The sequence below is a fragment of the Dendrobates tinctorius genome, unplaced genomic scaffold (assembly GCF_039654945.1).
Source record: "Dendrobates tinctorius isolate UK_male_01 unplaced genomic scaffold, ASM3965494v1 ptg000157l, whole genome shotgun sequence".
Taxonomy (NCBI): Eukaryota; Metazoa; Chordata; class Amphibia; order Anura; family Dendrobatidae; genus Dendrobates; species Dendrobates tinctorius.
The window spans coordinates 7,903-29,627 of NW_027361824.1; the positions used below are offsets into that span (position 1 = coordinate 7,903).

Here is a 21,725-nt window from a genome sequence, read left to right on the forward strand (position 1 = left end):
TGTCCTCAGTGTTATAGTGTCAGTGGTGTCTGCAGGTTATTCTCTCTCTCTCCTCAGTGTTATAGTGTCAGTGGTGACTGCAGGTTATTCCCCCTCTGTCCTCAGTGTTATAGTGTCAGTGGTGTCTGCAGGTTATTCCCCCTCTGTCCTCAGTGTTATAGTGTCAGTGGTGTCTGCAGGTTATTCTCCCTCTGTCCTCAGTGTTATAGTGTCAGTGGTGACTGCAGGTTATTCCCCCTCTGTCCTCAGTGTTATAGTGTCAGTGGTGACTGCAGGTTATTCTCTCTCTCTCCTCAGTGTTATAGTGTCAGTGGTGTCTGCAGGTTATTCCCCCTCTGTCCTCAGTGTTATAGTGTCAGTGGTGACTGCAGGTTATTCTCTCTCTGTCCTCAGTGTTATAGTGTCAGTGGTGACTGCAGGTTATTCCCTCTCTGTCCTCAGTGTTATAGTGTCAGTGGTGACTGCAGGTTATTCTCCCTCTGTCCTCAGTGTTATAGTGTCAGTGGTGTCTGCAGGTTATTCTCTCTCTGTCCTCAGTGTTATAGTGTCAGTGGTGACTGCAGGTTATTCCCTCTCTGTCCTCAGTGTTATAGTGTCAGTGGTGACTGCAGGTTATTCTCTCTCTGTCCTCAGTGTTATAGTGTCAGTGGTGACTGCAGGTTATTCTCTCTCTCTCCTCAGTGTTATAGTGTCAGTGGTGACTGCAGGTTATTCTCTCTCTCTCCTCAGTGTTATAGTGTCAGTGGTGACTGCAGGTTATTCCCTCTCTGTCCTCAGTGTTATAGTGTCAGTGGTGACTGCAGGTTATTCCCCCTCTGTCCTCAGTGTTATAGTGTCAGTGGTGACTGCAGGTTATTCTCTCTCTGTCCTCAGTGTTATAGTGTCAGTGGTGTCTGCAGGTTATTCCCTCTCTGTCCTCAGTGTTATAGTGTCAGTGGTGACTGCAGGTTATTCTCTCTCTGTCCTCAGTGTTATAGTGTCAGTGGTGACTGCAGGTTATTCCCTCTCTGTCCTCAGTGTTATAGTGTCAGTGGTGACTGCAGGTTATTCCCTCTCTGTCCTCAGTGTTATAGTGTCAGTGGTGACTGCAGGTTATTCCCTCTCTGTCCTCAGTGTTATAGTGTCAGTGGTGTCTGCAGGTTATTCCCCCTCTGTCCTCAGTGTTATAGTGTCAGTGGTGTCTGCAGGTTATTCCCCCTCTGTCCTCAGTGTTATAGTGTCAGTGGTGTCTGCAGGTTATTCCCCCTCTGTCCTCAGTGTTATAGTGTCAGTGGTGACTGCAGGTTATTCCCTCTCTGTCCTCAGTGTTATAGTGTCAGTGGTGACTGCAGGTTATTCCCTCTCTGTCCTCAGTGTTATAGTGTCAGTGGTGACCCCGGCATAATGCAGTGTGGTTGCGTTGGACACTCTGGGGTGTCTGGGGAGCCATACTCTCAGTCCAGGCCCCAGATCCTAAATATACTGTGTATTTTCTTATTTCAGAGGTTCTCGGGGCTCAAGGGAAGTTCGCCTACAAATTGATGAACGACTTATTTGCCAACTACTCCAATGCTCTGCGGCCAGTGGAAGACATGGATAAGGCAATGAATGTGACGCTACAGATCACCCTATCACAGATCATCGACATGGTACCGCCACCCCCAAAGCTGAGCTACTTCCTAGCTACTTCCTATACCTGTGGTGTCCTGTATGAACCTTCATATTTATCCGAATGAGGAAAAATGATATGCTCTGTATTTATTTTACACCCTTATATATTTATATAGCGCCATTAATTCCACAGCACTTTACAGACATTATCATCACTGTTCCCAGTGGGGCTCACAAGATAGTTGTGCTCAAATGTTTACATACCCCGGCAGACTTTTTGCTTTCTTGGCCTTTTTTCAGAGAATATGAATGATGACACCAAAACTTTCTCTCCACTCATGGTTAGTGGTCGGGTGAAGCCATTTATTGTCAGACTACTGTGTTCTCTTTTTTAAATCCTAATGACAACCCAAAACATCCAAATGACTCTGATCAAAAGTTTACATACCCCTTTTCTTAATACCGTGTATTTCTTCCTTTAACATCATTGACCGCTTGAAGTCTTTTGTGGTAGTTGTGGATGAGGTTCTTTATTTTCTCAGATGGTAAAGCTGCCCACTCTCCTTGGCAAAAAGCCTCTAGTTCCTGTAAATTCCTGGGCTGTCTAGCTTGTACTGTGCGCTTGAAATCTCCCCAGAGTGGCTCAATGATATTGAGGTCAGGAGACTGAGATGTCCACTCCAGAACCTTCACTTTGTTCTGCTGTAGCCAATGACAGGTCAACTTGGCCTTGTGTTTTGAATCGTTGTCATGTTGGAACGTCAAAGTACGTCCCATGCGCAGCTTCTGGGCTGATGATTGCAATTTTGCCTCCAGTATTTGCTGATAACGTGCTGCATTCATATTTCCTTCAACTTTAACCAAGTTTTCTGTACCATTGTAGTTCACACATCCCAAAACATCAGCGATCAGCCTCCATGTTTTACAGTAGGAATGGTGTTCCTTTCATCATAGGCCTTGTTGACCTCTCTCCAAATGTAACGTTTATGGTTGTGGCCAATAAGTTTAATTTTGGTCTCGTCACTCCAAATTACCTTGTTCCAGACATTTTGAGGCTTGTCTCTGTGCTGTTTTGCTTATTGTAGGCTAGATACTTTGTGGCATTTGCGCAGTAATGGCTTTATTCTGACGACTCGATCATGCAGCCCATTTTTCTTCAAGTGCCTCCTTATTGTGCATTTTGAAGCAGCCACACCGCTAGTTTTCAGAGCGTCCAGTATTTCAGCTGATTTTATTTGTTGGTTTTTCTTTGCATCCTGAACAATTTTTTTCCTGACAGTTGTGGACGATATTTTTGTTGGTCTACCTGATTTTGTTTTTACAGAGTCCCTGATTTTCTATTTGTTAATCAAAGTTTGAATGCTGCTGACTGGCATTATCAATTCCTTGGATATTGAGCAACAGCTTCTTCTTGCCATAGTTGGGGTCCTTGTCCTCCCCCCTTTCCTGTTTTATACAATTCAACTACCTTTTCCCATAGATCCGTTGACAATTGTTTTACTTTCCCCATGACTCACAATCCAGAAAGGTCAGTGGCTGGATGAAAGATGCAAGAGCCTGTTTGGATCCCAGAAACTCACTCAGCTCTTATGCACACACACTGATAACAAGCAAACAGGTCACAGGTGAAAACAGGTCACAGGTGAGGATGTTTCCTTTAGTAGCCATTCAAACCCATTTGTGTCAACTTCTGTGCATGTTATCAGGCCAAAATCACCAGGGTATGTCAACTTTTGAGCACAACTGTTTACATTATCTATCAGTATTTCTTTGGAGTGTGGCATAAATCTACGCCATCACAGGGAGAAGATATGATCTCCATGTAGATGTTGTCCTTGATTAGATTTGAACCCAGGACCCCAGCGCTGCGAGGCTGCAGTACTAACCACTGTTAAATTGTGCCTTATCCTCCAGTCATCTCCAGAGCTGCAGTCACTATTCTGCTGATACATTGTGTCATATCCTCCAGTCACCTCCAAAGCTGCAGTTACTATTCTGCTGTCACCTCCAGAGCTAAAGTCACCAAGTCAGCAGCTCTGATGCTGTAAATTCCTGCTCGCTGCAGCTGACATTCCACCTTCCCATGATGCATTGCTTGGGGCAGTGTGGTGTACCTGCCATCTGGGCACAGCTCCTCCTCTCCACTGGGGTCACATTTATCGTTGCCCTTGAGCCCCTCCTTCTGAATCGCCCCTGTCCCTATCTCAGCTATTAGTTTAGTGCTAACGTGTGCAGTGCAGCGTTCTGAGTGCAGCTCTGGAGGTGATCCTTGTGGACTTGTCACTGACTCTGGTTTCTTTCGCAGGATGAGCGGAATCAGATCCTGATGGCGTACCTGTGGATTCGGCAGGTGTGGTTTGACGCCTACCTGCGTTGGAGCAAAGAGGACTATGATGGGCTCGATACCATCCGTATACCTAGCAGTTATGTATGGAGGCCTGACATAGTCCTATATAACAAGTAGGTCGGATGGCGGTCGAGGCTCATCAGCTGGAGTCTGGCGCGCGTCGGGGGGCTCCAGTCCTTTTATAGATCAGTCCTGGAATCTCTGTATCTGGGGAAGCCGGTGACAGTCAGTATGGCCACAATTACAGCTCTGGAATGGCGCGTTGGCCTAGTCATGTAGTGCTGTGTGGTCGTGCATCACTATGTGGCCAGGAATACGTCCTTCACAGTCTGCGAAAGCTGAGACCATAGCGGTTATCACCTGCTCTCCCTGGAGCAGAGGGAGCTACACGGCTGATATACAGTGTCTTTAAGAAGTCTTCACACCTCGAGATCTTTTCCACATTTTTTTCACGTTATTTCCACAAACTTAAATGTATTTTACTGGGATTTTATGTTAACCCCTTAGTGATAGAGCCAATTTGCTACTAAATGACTGGGCCAATTTTTTCAATTCTGACCACGATCACTTTAAGGTTAGAATTTTGGAACGCGTTACTGGATCCCACAGATTTTGAGATTTATTTTTTTGTGACATATTGCACTTCATGTTAGTGGTAAAATTTATTCGATATGATTTGCGTTTGTTTATGAAAAAAAACGGAAATATGGTGAAAATTTTACAATTTTCTAACTTTTCATGCCCTTAAATCAGAGAGTGATGTCACATAAAATAGTTAATAAGTAACATTTCCCACGTGTCTACTTTACATCAGCACAATTGTGGAAACAATTTTTTTTTTTTTGTTAGCACGTTATAACAAAATTTACAAAACCATTTTTTTAGGGACCACCTCACATTTGAAGTCACTTTGAGAGGTCTATATGATAGAAGATACCCAAACACCATTCTAAAAACTGCACCACTCAAGGTGCTCAACACCACAGTCAAGAAGTTTATTAACTGTCATGGATATAACCCCAACTTTTCTTCCCACTTTCAGTTCCAGTTAGGAGCTTGCAGCTCTCTGGCGCCCCTCCTTATCCTCAGGTCAGTCAGGGAACTGCACCTACGGTAAGCAGCCATCGGAAAGGCTGCCTTGTCGCGTACTGGCTATCGGGAACTCTGCAGTGAGGGCGGTATGTATATTACCAGTCCCAGGCCGGGAATTCACACATAAACCTCCAATCCGTCACTGACAGGGTTCCCCCAATACCACCATGACGCTAAGCTGCCACCAGTTCCTTGTTTGATACTAAAACCTTTATCGGGTCAGGAACCCACCCTAAAGGTAGTGTGATTTGGTGTGGCGTACGTGTCGGTTTGGTCATAGAGCAAGGAGAACGACGCTAGTAAATTTATGTTTACTCCAGAAAATATAAGCAGTGTTTACAAAAGTACAAAAGATATTACAAAAGGAGACAAAATGCCAAAAAATGAACATTTAACTTTTTTTCACAAACATTTTACTTCAGAACCAATTTTTTTCATTTTCACAAGTGTCAAAAGACAAAGTGAACCACAATTTTTTTTTTTGTGCAGTTTCTCCTGATTACGCTGATACCCCTTATGTGGGGGGGGGGGGGGGCACTGTTTGGGCGCACGGCAGAGCTTGGAAGGGAAGGAGCGCTGTTTGGCTTTTTCAATGCAGAATTGGCTGGAATTGAGATCGGACGCCATGTCACGTTTGGAGAGCCCCTGATGTGCCTAAACAGTGGAAACCCCCCACAAGTGACCCCATTTTGGAAACTAGACCCCCCCCCAAGGAACTTATCTAGATGTGTGGTGAGCACTTTTAACCCCCAAGAGCTTCACAGAAGTTTATAATGTAGAGCCATAAAAATAGAAAAGTCATATTCTTTCCACAAAAATGATTTTTTTTATTTTTTTTTTTTGTCCCTGAATGTTTATTTTCCAAAGGGTAATAGGAGAAAATAGACCCCCAAAGTTGTTGTGCAATTTGTCCCAAGTATGCCAGTAACCAATATGTGGGGGTAAACCACTGTTTGGGCGCATGGCAGAGCTCGGAAGGGAAGGAGCGCCGTTTGAATTTTTCAGCGCAAAATTGGCTGGAACTGAGATCGGACGCTATGTCGCATTTGGAGAGCACCTGATGTGCCCAAACAGTGGAAACCCCCCCAATTCCAACTCCAACCCTAACCCCAACACACCCCTAACCATAGCCCTAACCACAACACACCCTTAACCCTAATCCCAACCATAACCCTATAACCACAAAGCTAACCCTAACACACACCTAATCCTAACCCTAACTTTAGCCCAACTCTAACCATAATGGGAAAATGGAAATAAATTAGTTTTTTATTTTATTTTTCCCTAAATAAAGGGGGGTTTGATTTACTATTTATTTTTAATTTTGATCACTGTCATAGGGTCTATCACAGTGATCAAAATGAACCAATAGGGAAAATCTCCTATTGTTGACGGGTGCCGGCTGGCAGATCTCGATGGGCGCACTGCCACTTTCTCCCGGAAGACGACGCCGGCCGCCCTGGGGTTTTCAGGGGGCATGCACGGACAGCAGAGGTTACCGAGGGGTTGATCGGGGTACCCTATTTCTCTCTTCTCTGACGTGATCTCCATTATACGGGTAATAACGGCGATCGCAACACCAGGATTGGTAAAAAACGACCCGAATCATGTTCTCTGGGGTATCGGCTACCGAGACCCCAGAATGAATGAGAAGCTGGCGGCGTCAGCATCAGTGATGTCAAGGCAGCCTCCCAGCCTGACCTGAGGTGAACTATTGAGCGTGGGAAAGTGACAGTTCATTTTCCCACGCTGCCAAGTTCATAGCAGGTCAGGCTGGGAGGCTGCAGATTGGCAGAATAATACATTTTATCAAAAACTTTGTGTATTTATTTCATTAAAACATTTTTTAATTAATATGTGCTGTCCGATTTTTCGACGGACACAAAAAAACGTTGCTTTGTGCGTTGTGTCCGGTCGCCGGACAAAATTTTTTTAGACGGATCCAGCGAACGACTGACGAAACGTGAGGCCGTCCGTCACTAATACAAGTCTATGAGAAAAAAACGGATCCGGCGGCATCCTTTGCCAGATTCTTTTTTTTTTTTTTTTTCAAAAATTGCCAGATTGCGACTGATGGCAAAAACTGATATGTGAAAGCGGCCTTTATGTAAGCGTGGCAAGAAGAAGACACATCACAACTTGTTACTTTATGTCGGTTTCACATAAAATCCCAATCAAATACATTTAAGTTTGTGGTGCAACGTGAAAAATGTGGAAAAGTTCAGAGTATGAAGACTTTTTCAAGGCACCATAACTGATAACAATGGATTACGATGGTCACATCCGCAGCACTTGGCCCACCAGCCGTGTCCTGGTCTCACGTCGTGAGGTCTCCTGCTGTGACATCTGGGGTCCAATAATGGCTGTCCACCCCTCGGAGCTGCAGGGATTTCAGCCCCGTAGAGTGCAGGGCTCGGGGAGAAGGTGTAACACTATCGCAGGCGCAGCTGCTGTCTGAGGCGGCTCATGTTCTTCAGCAGAGGTGACTCTCGGAGCCGCGCGACCGAATTACAGCAATAACCGGGACAGACCGTGTGCGAACATCCCCGGGGAGGGGTCCCTGCCAAGTCATCGGCCCCCAGACTGTGACTGCCCCCTACTGCCGGCTCCTGGCATCTGCATATAACAGAAGGTGAACCGTGCACTGGTCCTGTACTGATCCAGAGCTACAGCATTATCCTCCAGTCACCTCCAGAGCTGCGCTCACTAATCTTCTGTTACATCGTGTCTTATCCTCCAGTCACCTCCAGAGCTGCAGTCACTATTCTGCTGTTACATCGTGTCTTATCCTCCAGTCACGTCCATGTCATCCACTATGCTTTATATGTCAGATATCTGTCTGTTAGTGAGCAAAGCTCTGGAGGTGACTGGAGGATAAGACACAATATAACAGCAGAATAGTGAGTGCAGCTCTGAGGGTGACTGGAGGATAAGACACAATATAACAGCAGAATAGTGACTGCAGCTCTGGAGGTGACTGGAGGATACGATAAGATATAACAGCAGAATAGTGACTGCAGCTCTGGAGGTGACTGGAGGATAAGACATGACATCACAGCAGAATAGTGACTGCAGCTCTGGAGGGACTGCAGCTCTGGAGGTGACTGGAGGATGAGACCTGATGTAACAGAATAGTGACTGCAGCTCTGGAGGTGACTGGAGGATAAGACATGATGTAACAGCAGAATAGTGACTGCAGCTCTGGAGGATAAGACACGATGTAACAGCAGAATAGTGACTGCAGCTCTGAAGGTGACAGGAGGATAAGACACGATGTAACAGCAGAATAGTGAGTGCAGCTCTGAGGATGACTGGAGGATAAGACACAATATAACAGCAGAATCGTGACTGCAGCTCTGGAGGATAAGACATGATGTAACAGCAGAATAGTGACTGCAGCTCTGGAGGTGACTGGAGGATGAGACACGAAGTAACAGCATAATAGTGAGTGCAGCTCTGGAGGTGACTGAAGGATACGATAAGATATAACAGCAGAATAGTGACTGCAGCTCTGGAGGTGACTGGAGGATAAGACATGACGTCACAGCAGAATAGTGACTGCAGCTCTGGAGGGACTGCAGCTCTGGAGGTGACTGGAGGATAAGACATGACGTCACAGCAGAATAGTGACTGCAGCTCTGGAGGGACTGCAGCTCTGGAGGTGACTGGAGGATAAGACATGACGTCACAGCAGAATAGTGACTGCAGCTCTGGAGGGACTGCAGCTCTGGAGGTGACTGGAGGATAAGACATGACGTCACAGCAGAATAGTGACTGCAGCTCTGGAGGATAAGACACGATGTAACAGCAGAATAGTGACTGCAGCTCTGAAGGTGACAGGAGGATAAGACACGATGTAACAGCAGAATAGTGAGTGCAGCTCTGGGTGTAACTGGAGGATAAGATACCATGTAACAGCAGAATAGTGACTGCAGCTCTGAGGATGACTGGAGGATAAGACACAATATAACAGCAGAATAGTGACTGCAGCTCTGGAGGTGACTGGAGGATAAGACATGACGTCACAGCAGAATAGTGACTGCAGCTCTGGAGGGACTGCAGCTCTGGAGGTGACTGGAGGATGAGACCTGATGTAGCAGAATAGTGACTGGAGGATAAGACATGATGTAACAGCAGAATAGTGACTGCAGCTCTGGAGGTGACTGGAGGATGAGACCTGATGTAGCAGAATAGTGACTGCAGCTCTGGAGGATAAGACACGATGTAACAGCAGAATAGTGACTGCAGCTCTGAAGGTGACTGGAGGATAAGACACGATGTAACTGCAGGTCTGGAGGTGACTGTAGGATAAGACACGATGTAACAGAACAATAGTGAGTGCAGCTCTGGAGGTGACTGGAGGATAAGACACGATGTAACAGCAGAATAATGACTGCAGGTCAGGAGGTGACTGGAGGATGAGACATGATGTAACAGCAGAATAGTGAGTGCAGCTCTGGAGGATAAGACATGATGTAACAGCAGAATAGTGAGTGCAGCTCTGGAGGATAAGACATGATGTAATAGCAGAATAGTGAGAGCAGATCTGAAGGTGACTGGAGGATAAGACATGATGTAACAGCAGAATAGTGAGTGCAGCTCTGGAGGTGACTGGAGGATAAGACGTGATCCCAGCACCAGTACAATAGTCCGGTCTATACTGGGAGCCATTATGGTGTTCCTCTTTTCCAGTGCTGATGACCAGTTCACCGGCTCAATGGAGACGAACGTGGTGATCCGATACGATGGGCAGATCATGTGGGACTCTCCGGCCATCACTAAGAGCTCCTGTAAGGTGGACGTCTCCTTCTTCCCCTTTGACGCTCAGCAATGTCGCTTGACCTTTGGCTCGTGGACCTATAACGGTAATCAGATTGACATCTTGAACGGCCTGGACACCGGGGATCTGACGGACTTTGTGGAGAACGTGGAGTGGGAGGTGCTGGGAATGCCGGCGAAGAAGAACGTGATCACCTACGGCTGCTGCTCGGAGCCGTACCCCGATGTCACCTACACCCTTATCCTGAAGAGGAGGGCCTCCTTCTACATCTTCAACCTGCTCCTTCCGTGTGTGATGATCTCCTTCCTGGCTCCGCTGGGCTTTTACCTGCCGGCAGACTCTGGGGAGAAGGTTTCCCTGGGAGTCACCGTCCTTCTGGCCCTCACCGTGTTCCAGCTGCTTGTGGCTGAGAGTATGCCGCCCTCCGAAAACGTGCCACTCATCGGTGAGTACCGCTAATGTCAACCGTCAGGGTGTACATGGGACAGGATGTCCAGCCTTGATGCATATCCCAACATTGGGTTCATAGGTTCACGGCGTAGTTTTTCATGTGAGCACTGTATGGTACTGTCACGTACCCGCTTCTCAGCACGTGACTTGGGGTTGCACCTGCAAGGGTTAATCTATCTCCTCTCACTCCGTCCAGCATTCACCCTCTGTACTATGTTGCAGTGGGAGCATAAATCACACCCCGACACAGACCACACACCCCGCTCATACACGCTGCCACCACTCACCGAACACACGGGCGATGAGTCCCGGAAATGTTACTACTACTATGTGCCAGTCACCAGGAGCGCCCGCTCTAAGGCTATGGATTCTTTACAGCAACAAGGTTCAGACTTATTAAAGGTTTAAGCTTTAATAGAAAAGGTACAGTGCTTACAATAAAAGGATATGGAAATAAAAAGTGACCTACAAATATGCAAAACAGTGATAAAATAAAAGGGAGAAAACTTACAGAAATGTCTAAACTTTGCAGTCTGGTATTCTGTCCCCTGAGGGAGGGAGGAATATGAAATGGAGCACACCAGCTTGGCTGCCCCTCAACTGTGAACGACTTTCTTTGTGTATGGGCCTAATTTATAGGTTTAGCCTGGAGATCAGATTTCTAGGCCAGCCTCGCATGTTAATATTGTCATTCCTGGTTTGTGACTGGACCATGGCTACTTTACCAATGAATACATGATTTTTTCTAAAGGGTCTTGTCTTAGCTTTTCTTTCCCATAGTAAATAGAAATTGTCAGGCTGCAAATAGGTCCCATTTGGCATCTGCCCTCAAGGCATCAGAGGTGTGAAGTGTCCCAATTCTGTCTGTTCGGCCCCCTGGGGTTGGAGGCCAGGAAACTGCCTTATCTCACGATAACATGCTATCACCTCTGTGAGACCTGCCGCCTAAGGACAGACACTAGTTAACTGCCGGCCATACATCGCCTACAAATACATATTTCTACTACAGGTACTCTTATAGAGTGCCTTGAAAAAGTCTTCATACCTTTGTCACATTACACCCAAAAGCTTAAAAGTATTTTATTTGGATTTTCTGTCATATCAACACTAAGTAACAAGTATTTGTGGCATGTAAAGGAAATGATACAAGGTTTTCTAATTGTAAAAATATAAGTCTAAAAATTGTGCCGTGCATTTGTATTCACCCCCCTGTAGTCTGACGCCCAAAAATAAAATCCTGAGTGACCAATTCCATCCAGAAGTCACATAATTGGTGCATTGTGGTGACCTGAGTGTGATTTCTTCTTAGTATAACTGCAGCTGTTATGTGAAGGTGTCACGCTCGGGACGGGTAAGTCCGGTGGATGGCACAACGTACACAAACAATGGGATGAAAAAAGGGAGAGGAAGGCCCTAACAGTAGGGAGTGAAGGATGGGGCACCTCCTAACAACGACCTGTGTCTATCCCTAAGCTCCCCTAACGCCCTATGCAGGTCCTTCCCCCCCCCCCCCCCACCGCCGTCACGTGCCTTGTCCCTAGCTGTCACCTCACTATAACCTGGCTAGTGCACTGACTGGCAATGACGCTAGCCTCACCACTGCAGATGGCATCAACACAGGGGAAGAGGCAAAAGGGAAAATGATACTTGGCTCCGCTGCCAAGCTCCACACAGCAGAGGAAACGGAACCAGGAACCCAAACTCCACAGAAGCAGCAGATTCAGCGCGGACACCAGAGAGCTCCAACTCCTGGCTGGTCATCATAGAATAACTCTATTACCAATAGTCAGCTGATGGGTCATGTGACTAAAGTCTGGTGGGAATGGCCACCACCCCCATCAACTGACCAGCAACGCAGTAGCTGCCAGCAAGGAAACTGACATTAACCCTTGCTGCCCCAAAAGGAAAAAGCAACGTTTAAATTTTAGCAGAACCTGAGCTGTCACGAATCCAAAAATGAATCGTGACAGTACCCCCCCCTTTCAATGAGGGGCCTCTGGACAATATAAATACCGAACTTCACCGGAACTGACATACGGTGACAGTAAGGACACCTCAACCCACTAGGATTCACCTCCGCAGTCACCTGATCCTCAGGTTTATGGTAAACGCATGTCAGCAAGAGATATTTCTGGTTGAGCCTGGACATGAGCCGAGACCATGAACCCAAACACCTGCTGAAGCTGCTGCACCACCTGAGACCACAGCTCTGTTGCCTCATCCGTGAGGGTCTGGATCAGGCGAGCAAAAGCCTCCGCTTGAGCCATAGGGTCTCTGGAAGAATGGATGGGTTGGTCATAATGTCACGCTCGGGATGGGTAAGTCCTGCGGACAGCACAGCATACACAAACAACAGGATGGAATAGGGAGAGGAAGGCCCTAATAGTAGGGAGCGAGATATGGGGCACCTACTAGCAACAACCCGTACCTATCCCTACGCTCCCCTAATGCTCCATGCGGGTCCTTCCCCCCCCCCGCAGCCGTCACGTGCCTAGTCCCAAGCTGTCACCTCACTATACCCTGGCTAGTGCAATGGTCGGCAAGGACGCTAGCATCACCACTGCAGATGGTAACACACAGTGGAAGTGACAAACACAAGCCAGACGAGGAAAGGGAAAACAATACTTAGCTCCAGCATCTGCTACCAGGCTCCAAACAGCAGCGAATACGGAACCAAGAACCCAAACTCCACAGAAGCAGCAGATACACCACTGGCACCAGAGAGCTCCAAACTCCAGGCTGGTTGGATTAACTCTATTACCAACAGTCAGCTGATGCATCATGTGACTAATTAAAGGATGGTAGGAATGGCCACCACTAACATCAGAAGACCAGCAACAAAGCAGCTGCCAGCAATGAAGCTGACATTAACCCTTGCAAAAGGAAAAAAGTAACCTTTAAATTATAGCAGAACCAGAGCTGTCACGAATCCAAAAATGTATCGTGACAGAAGGCCTCAGAGGTTTGTGTGAGAAAATTAGGCAACACGCATCATCATGCAAACCAAGGAGCCCACCAGACAGGTCAGGGATAAAGCTGTGGAGAAGAGTAAAGCAAGGTTAGGTTATAAAAATTAGCCAGTTCTGAACATCTCACGGAGCACTGTTCAATCCATCATCCAAAATTGGAAGAAGTATGGCACAACTGCAAATCTACAAAGATATGGCCGTCCATCAAAACTGACATCCTAAGCAAGGAGAGCACTAATGAGAGAAGTCAAGAGGCCCATGGTCACTGGAAAAGCCACAGAGATCCACAACTCAGCGGGAGGATCTGTCCTCAGGACAACTATTAGTCATATGTTATAGTAGTATATCCCATAGATCATGTCGCAATTAAGTGACCTATAGATCAAGTGTGTCACTCATTTGAATAAAATCAGAAAAATACTTTATTTCAAAAATATAAAATTTGACAAGCACAACATATTTAAAAGGGTTGCTTCAAACCAATTGCAGCAGTATTCAGTCACATTGCAGCACATTTTGCACATACTGCGGTAGTATTCATTCACAAATAAGTACCAAGGTACCCAGCTTTCCCTGGATTCATATGTCCCAAATGAACGTTTATCCAGTTACCAATGCAAAAGAAAAGACAAGGTACATATTATCTAAATCTGTGCTGCAGAAAGTGTAAACGCCCAGTGGCACTCCCCCAGGAAGAAGCAAGGGCGAAACGTGCGTCGGGGTGCAAGAAGACGCCGTGCCACTTGGCGTTTACAGTTTCTGCTGCACGGATTTAGGTAATATGTACCTCGTCTTTCCTTTTCTTATATATTGGTAGCTGGATAAACGTTCATTTGGGACATATGAATCCAGGGAAAGCTGGGTACCTTGGTACTTATTTGTGATTTGAATACTTCCGCAATATGTGCTGCAATATGTAATTGATTACTGCTGTAATTGCATCTATTAACTGGACACATGAGTTTATGTGCAACTAAAGGACATAATGCAATAAATATACTTTTGCACTAGGCACTTTAGCAAACATTGGCGATTATTTGCTGCGGTCTGGCCTCTTTTTATCTGCACACTATTAGGTCTGTTTCCATAGCCATTGGGTTATGGTGAGGTGACAGCGAATGATTTTGGTCCCTATTTCATTTACTTGCATATCAAGGTCCGGACTCTGTGAAAGTATTGAATTTGCAGTATGTGCAAATTACTGCATGAAGTTTGAAAAAAGGACATTAAAAATGTTAGTCTGAATGCCAGATATGGCTAATTGTGTATGAAATGATTTCCCTGCTTAGGTGGTAATTGGCTTGGGGCAACCCTATTATATAGGCTGTGTTTGTCAAATTTGATATATTTGAAAGAAAGTGTCTTTCTGATTTTATTCAAATATAAGTGACACTCTCAATCTATAGGTCACTCAATTGCGACATGATCTGTATGATATATCAGTATACGGAGTGTTTAAGGAAAAGGGTCTTGGGTATTGTGCTTATTAATATATTATAGTGGTTATATTCTTGTACATAGGAGCAGTATTATAGTAGTTATATTCTTGTACATAGGAGCAGTATTATAGTAGTTATATTCTTGTATATAGGGGGCAGTATTATAGTAGTTATATTCTTGTACATAGGGGCAGTATTATAGTAGTTATATTCTTGTACATAGGGGCAGTATTATAGTAGTTATATTCTTGTACATAGGGTCAGTATTATAGTAGTTATATTCTTGTACATAGGGGCAGTATTATAGTAGTTATATTCTTGTACATAGGGGCAGTATTATAGTAGTTATATTCTTGTATATAGGAGCAGTATTATAGTAGTTATATTCTTCTACATAGGGGCAGTATTATAGTAGTTATATTCTTGTACATAGGGGGCAGTATTATAGTAGTTATATTCTTGTACATAGGAGCAGTATTATAGTAGTTATATTCTTGTACATAGGGGCAGTATTATAGTAGTTATATTCTTGTACATAGAGGGCAGTATTATAGTAGTTATATTCTTGTACATAGGGGCAGTATTATAGTAGTTATATTCTTGTACATAGGGGCAGTATTATAGTAGTTATATTCTTGTACATAGGGGGCAGTATTATAGTAGTTATATTCTTGTACATAGAGGGCAGTATTATAGTAGTTATATTCTTGTACATAGAGGCAGTATTATAGTAGTTATATTCTTGTACATAGAGGCAGTATTATAGTAGTTATATTCTTGTACATAGGGGCAGTATTATAGTAGTTATATTCTTGTACATAGAGGGCAGTATTATAGTAGTTATATTCTTGTACATAGGGGCAGTATTATAGTAGTTATATTCTTGTACATAGGGGCAGTATTATAGTAGTTATATTCTTGTACATAGGGGGCAGTATTATAGTAGTTATATTCTTGTACATAGAGGGCAGTATTATAGTAGTTATATTCTTGTACATAGAGGCAGTATTATAGTAGTTATATTCTTGTACATAGAGGCAGTATTATAGTAGTTATATTCTTGTACATAGGGGCAGTATTATAGTAGTTATATTCTTGTACATAGGGAGCAGTATTATAGTAGTTATATTCTTGTACATAGAGGGCAGTATTATAGTAGTTATATTCTTGTATATAGGAGCAGTATTCTAGTAGTTATATTCTTGTCCATATGGGCAGTATTATAGTAGTTATATTCTTGTACATAGGGGCAGTATTATAGTAGTTATATTCTTGTACATAGGAGTAGTATTATAGTAGTTATAGTCTTGTACATTGGAGCAGTATTATAGTTGTTATATTCTTGTACATAGGGGCAGTATTATAGTAGTTATATTCTTGTACATGGGAGCAGTATTATAGTAGTTACATTCTTGTACATAGGAGCAGTATTATAGTAGTTACATTCTTGTACATAGGGGCAGTATTATAGTAGTTATATTCTTGTACATGGGAGCAGTATTATAGTAGTTATATTCTTGTACATAGGAGCAGTATTATAGTAGTTATATTCTTGTACATAGGGGCAGTATTATAGTAGTTATATTCTTGTACATGGGAGCAGTATTATAGTAGTTATATTCTTGTACATAGGAGCAGTAATATAGTAGTTATATTCTTGTACATGGGAGCAGTAATATAGTAGTTATATTCTTGTACATAGTAGCAGTATTATAGTAGATATATTCTTGTATATAGGGGCAGTATTATAGTAGTTATATTCTTGTACATGGGAGCAGTATTATAGTAGTTATATTCATTTCCATAGGGACAGTATTATAGTAGTTATATTCTTGTACATAGGGGCAGTATTATAGTAGATATATTCTTGTATATAAGAGCAGTATTTTAGTAGTTATATTCTTGTACATGGGGGCAGTATTATAGTAGTTATATTCTTGTACATAGGGGCGGTATTATAGTAGTTATATTCTTGTACATAGGGGGCAGTATTATAGTAGTTATAGTCTTGTACATAGGAGCAGTATTATAGTAGTTATAGTCTTGTACATAGGAGCAGTATTATAGTAGTTATAGTCTTGTACATAGGAGCAGTATTATAGTAGTTATAGTCTTGTACATAGGGGCAGTATTATAGTAGTTATAGTCTTGTACATAGGAGCAGTATTATAGTAGTTATAGTCTTGTACATAGGAGCAGTATTATAGTAGTTATAGTCTTGTACATAGGGCCAGTATTATAGTAGTTATATTCTTGTACATAGGAGCAGTATTATAGTAGATATATTCTTGTACATAGTAGCAGTATTATAGTAGATATATTCTTGTTTATAGGAGCAGTATTATAGCAGTTATATTCTTGTACATAGGGAGCAGTATTATAGCAGTTATATTCTTGTACATAGGAGCAGTATTATAGTAGTTATATTCTTGTACATAGGAGCAGTATTATAGCAGTTATATTCTTGTATATAGGAGCAGTATTATAGTAGTTATATTCTTGTATATAGGAGCAGTATTATAGCAGTTATATTCTTGTATATAGGAGCAGTATTATAGTAGTTATATTCTTGTACATAGGAGCAGTATTATAGTAGTTATATTCTTGCACATAGGGGCAGTATTATAGTAGCTATAGTCTTGTACATAGGAGCAGTATTATAGTAGTTATATTCTTGTACATAGGAGCAGTATTATAGCAGTTATATTCTTGTATATAGGAGCAGTATTATAGTAGTTATATTCTTGTACATAGGGAGCAGTATTATAGCAGTTATATTCTTGTACATAGGGGAAGTATTATAGCAGTTATATTCTTGTATATAGGAGCAGTATTATAGTAGTTATATTCTTGTACATAGGAGCAGTATTAGTTTAATTTATTAGTGATTTGGTAACTTCTCATTTCCCTTTATTCCTAATGGTCCATCCACAGCATTTACATCTTTTCTCCAGGTCTTTAGTTTCTATTATTCTTGCTTTTGTTGTCTTAAGGTAACAGGTGTCTTCATTTACTCATTTGTCTTCCCCATCACCTTTCGGGTGCAGCTTATATTCTTTCTCCCATTAGTATTTTCTACTGGTGATAATCTCATTTGGATGTCCAGTCATACTGCTGTAGTTTAATCCAGTCAGTGAAAGATCAGCTAGGGTTTATCGACTTTGAGGTTTATGTTCTTTACCTGCACCTATCTTCTGTTTCTTGTTAGGATGTAGGCAGCATATTTTCTATTAGTACATACTTAGTCCTTTATTTTTTATTCCGTGGTTTGTTCTACCCACTCTCGGATCTCTTTGTATTTCAGCACACTTCCTCTTCTGTAGGTAATTTGCACTATGCACTGCCCTCCGGTTATTTAGGAGGAACGTGAAGCGCTCAACAGACTTTCAGGCAGCATAGGTCCAAGTTTCCATCATCTAGTCTGTGGTTAGGGCTATCTCTGCTAACACGGGAACCACTAGGGATGGCGGTGACGGGATCTCTAGTCTGTGCAGGAACCATTAGGGTCAGCTGCTTTTAGTGTGCTCTATTTTCCCGAGTGACTTGCTCCACTATCATAACACTAGATTTTGACATCTTTTATTTTTCTGTTTCCTGAGACCTTCAGAAATAAATATTAATGTTATTATGTCGGATAATAATTATGATTTATTTATAAAGCACCATTGATTCTATGGTGCTGTACATGAGAAGGGGTTACATACAAATTACAGATCTCAGTTACAGTAAACTAACAATGACAGACTGATACAGAGGAGAGAGGACCCTGCCCTTTCGGGCTTACATGCTACAGGATGTTGGGGAAGGAGACAGTAGGTTGGGGGGTTGCAGCAGTTCCGATGTTGGTTGAGGTGATATCACCGGTAGTGGTGAGAGAGAAGGAGGTAGCGGGGTCATTGCAGGCTGTAGGCTTTCCTGAAGAGGTGGGTTTTCAAGTTCCGTCTGAAGGATCCGAATGTGGTTGATAACCGGACGTGTTGGGGCAAAGAATTCCAGAGGATGAGGGATATTCGGGAGAAGTCTTGGAGGCGATTAGGTGAGGAGCGAATAAGTGTGGAGGAGAGAAGGTGGTCTTGGGAGGACCGGAGATTACCTTTGTTCGTAATACAAATATTTTCTTGTTTCTCTCACTGTAGGGAAATATTATATCGCCACCATGACAATGATCACTGCTTCAACAGCGCTGACAATCTTTATAATGAATATTCACCACTGTGGCCCAGAAGCAAAACCCGTCCCTAAGTGGGCAAAGAAACTTTTCCTGCAATACATGTCTAGGATATTCTTTGTGTATGAGGTGGGGGAGAGCTGCAGTCGGCCCACACCTGAAGATGAGAAACCACCCAAAGTTCACGTCATGAACAGAGATGCCAAACTGGACGACCCGGCAGCCAAACTGAAAAACTGGCAAGAGAGGATCCCTAAGAAGGACACAGCTATGAAGGAAGACTTGGACTGGAAGCCAGAAAATGGGGCTGAGAAAAGTCATGGGTGCGGTGAGTGCCCCAAGTTACAGTGTCTGTGCCACAATGAACGTCTGCTGAAAAACATTGAATATATGGCCAGCTGCTTCAGAGAGCAAAAGGCAGCGCAAAAACGGACTGGGGAATGGAAAAAAGTAGCCAAGGTGATGGACCGCTTCTTCATGTGGGTGTTCTTCTTCATGGTGTTCATCATGAGTGTGCTAATAATAGGAAAGGCAATCTGAGTGGGCTTGCACGTTTACAAAGTGTTTTCCAGCCATCGCGGATCCCTAAAGTCAATTGCGTCCAATCGACCTAAACAGGTCTGTCTAGTTAAAGCTTCACATCACTGCCCATCCAGTCACATCATACTGCCCTCCAAAGGGCCTAATCGCGGGAAAAGACTGAGATACATTGTCAGAAAAGGTTTGGATAGTTGAGAGTTCTCCAGTCCTTGCTGGTTAACATGTTCAATGGATGGGTGTCTAAAACGATTTCTAGAACAAATAGAGCCACCAGACTACTACTAAACCATACTGTATCATCATGGAAAGTGCTAATTACCAGGAAAAACATGGAACATTGTCAATGAATCATCATGGATGTGCAAGGTCCAATATATCCAACCTGGTTATGTGCCTTTAGTGGAGAAGTCATGGATCAGTCTTACCGTACTATTTAAGTAGCTTCTTTAGTCCCATTATGCATTACCTCATTATAAGAGTATTTAAATATCCTCTTCTAGATTAAAGCCATTGTGTACTCAATAAAACCATAATGCTCTTCTGGAAAAGACTTATATAGAGAGAGTAACTGGAGATACCAAGACTGTAGAGGAGACTCAAAGAACCAAACAGTTCTCAAGTCGAAGCCAGGTTCTTCCATGTCTCACCATGTTGACTGAGTCTATTCTAGAAGATCTGCTGATCATTGTCCCACTGCTCTCCTCGAATAAATGTTTTTTTAGCATCTTTGATTCATCATCCATGAAAATGGTTTATGTAATTAATAATTCTTAAGATATTGTGGAACTTCAAGGGTTCAGTTGTCCAAAGGTGTCAGCAAGAGTAGTGTAAAAAGTTTTGCAGGACCCTGATCTAGCAGCCTTCTTAGTTTTTCATGGCCACTGGAGTAGAGCACGGAGAACCCCCTACTTCCTATGCCATACCCTGCGCCACTTCTGATTAGTAGGTTGCCACAACATCATGTGTATGTGGCATTGCAATGTGATGACATCATAGTAGTCTACTAATCAGAAGAGGCACCATAGTAGGAGGTTTACAGTGCTCTACTCGAGTGGCCATATGGACTACATATGTGGTGGATGAGTGTCCCGAAAATCTGTTTACTCCACTCTGTTCTCAGTTAAATGCTCATACAGTCAACAGTAGTTTCTCCCGACTCCTCAATTCACATGACGAAAGGGGAAGAAGCATAACCTCCATATCCCTATGCCCCTTCCAGAATCTTCTGTCCCTCTCCAGACTACTGTCTTCCTCCTCCTCCTCCAGATTCCTTTGTCCTCCTCCAGACTCCTCTGTCCTCCCCTTCCTCAAGACTCCTTTCTCCTCATCTTTTTCCAGACTCCTCTGTTCTTCTCCTCCTTCCAGACTCCTCCTCTGTCCTTCTCTTCCCTCCAGACTCCTCTGTCATCATACTCTAGACTACTCTGTCCATCTTGAAACTCCTCTGTTCTCCTCCCTCCAGATTCCTCTTTACTCGTTAAGAATCGTTTGTCCTTCTCCTCTTCTAGACTTCTGTCCTCCCTCCAGACCATTCTGTACTTCTCCCTCCCTCCAAACTCCTGTGTCCTTCTCCTCCCTCCAGACGCTTCTGAACTTTCTCCAGACTCGTATCCTCCTTCAGACTCCTCTGTCCTCTCTTTGCTACTGACTCCTCTGTCCTACGCTTCTTCTAGACTCCTCTGTCCTTCTCCTCCCTCCAGACTCCTCTGTCTCCCTCAGACCTCCATGTTATGTTGTCCAGGAACAAAGGATCTCACCTCTTGAAATCAGTTGATTTTCAGAAACTTGTGTTCACATTAAGGTAGGTGCATTCTCCAAAAAAAAAAAAAAAAAAAGCTTCCGATGGACAAACTGAGTGTCCATCAGATTACATTCACGTAATGCAAGACAAAAAGAGGGATTTTTTTTTTTCTATATCACAAAATAAAAAAGCTACAGAATAACAGACTATGATGGATCCCTCTTCATGACGTCCATCGGAGGTAGGTCAGCAGCTTCTCTCGTCATGTATATCACATGGAGGCCAATAATGTCATGTGAACAGGTATAACCTCTATGGTCACCCTGAAATCTTGTCAATTAGTTCTAGTGTGGCTTAGATCTTTGTCCAGCGCCTCAACCTACTGGAGGACACAGATCGTCATGAGTATTACTCATTACCAGCAGAGATGATGGCACATGGTGAAGGTTTGCTGGATCCCAGTCTCTGCATTGTCGTTACGATCCATGATTTGGTTGTTGGGGACCTTCCAGAAAAGCTTCAGATAATCTCTGGCCACAGCGTCTTTCTGGAGCATTTCCTCCATGTTATAAAGCCATTGTGTAGTGAGATATCTTCATGGTTTATGTG

General features: G+C 43.5%; 1 protein-coding gene across 3 annotated transcripts; it reads left to right on the forward strand.

The window, feature by feature from the left end:
• Window positions 1-1,459: 1,459 nt before the first annotated feature.
• Window positions 1,460-20,104, forward strand: LOC141051492 (neuronal acetylcholine receptor subunit alpha-10-like). Of its 3 annotated transcripts, none has more exons than XM_073548414.1 (4): window positions 1,460-1,628; window positions 3,896-4,050; window positions 9,722-10,254; window positions 18,804-20,104. In XM_073548414.1, exons 1-4 carry the CDS (start codon window positions 1,521-1,523, stop codon window positions 19,373-19,375), a joined length of 1,368 nt encoding a protein of 455 aa, XP_073404515.1. In that variant the 5' UTR covers window positions 1,460-1,520; the 3' UTR covers window positions 19,376-20,104. The 3 variants fall into 3 exon arrangements, with proteins under 3 accessions (XP_073404515.1, XP_073404517.1, XP_073404516.1); XM_073548415.1 differs by having other exon boundaries at window positions 1,536-1,628; window positions 3,896-3,940; XM_073548416.1 differs by lacking the exon at window positions 3,896-4,050 and having other exon boundaries at window positions 1,495-1,628.
• Window positions 20,105-21,725: the final 1,621 nt, after the last annotated feature.

Bases quoted from the DNA above. Each gene is read 5' to 3' on its own strand.
- LOC141051492 (XM_073548414.1), top strand. From the start codon at position 1,521: ATGAACGACTTATTTGCCAACTACTCCAATGCTCTGCGGCCAGTGGAA. The intron at 1,629-3,895 runs GTACCGCCACCC...TTTCTTTCGCAG, and splicing joins TATCACAGATCATCGACATG to GATGAGCGGAATCAGATCCT. The intron at 10,255-18,803 runs GTGAGTACCGCT...CTCTCACTGTAG, and splicing joins CGAAAACGTGCCACTCATCG to GGAAATATTATATCGCCACC.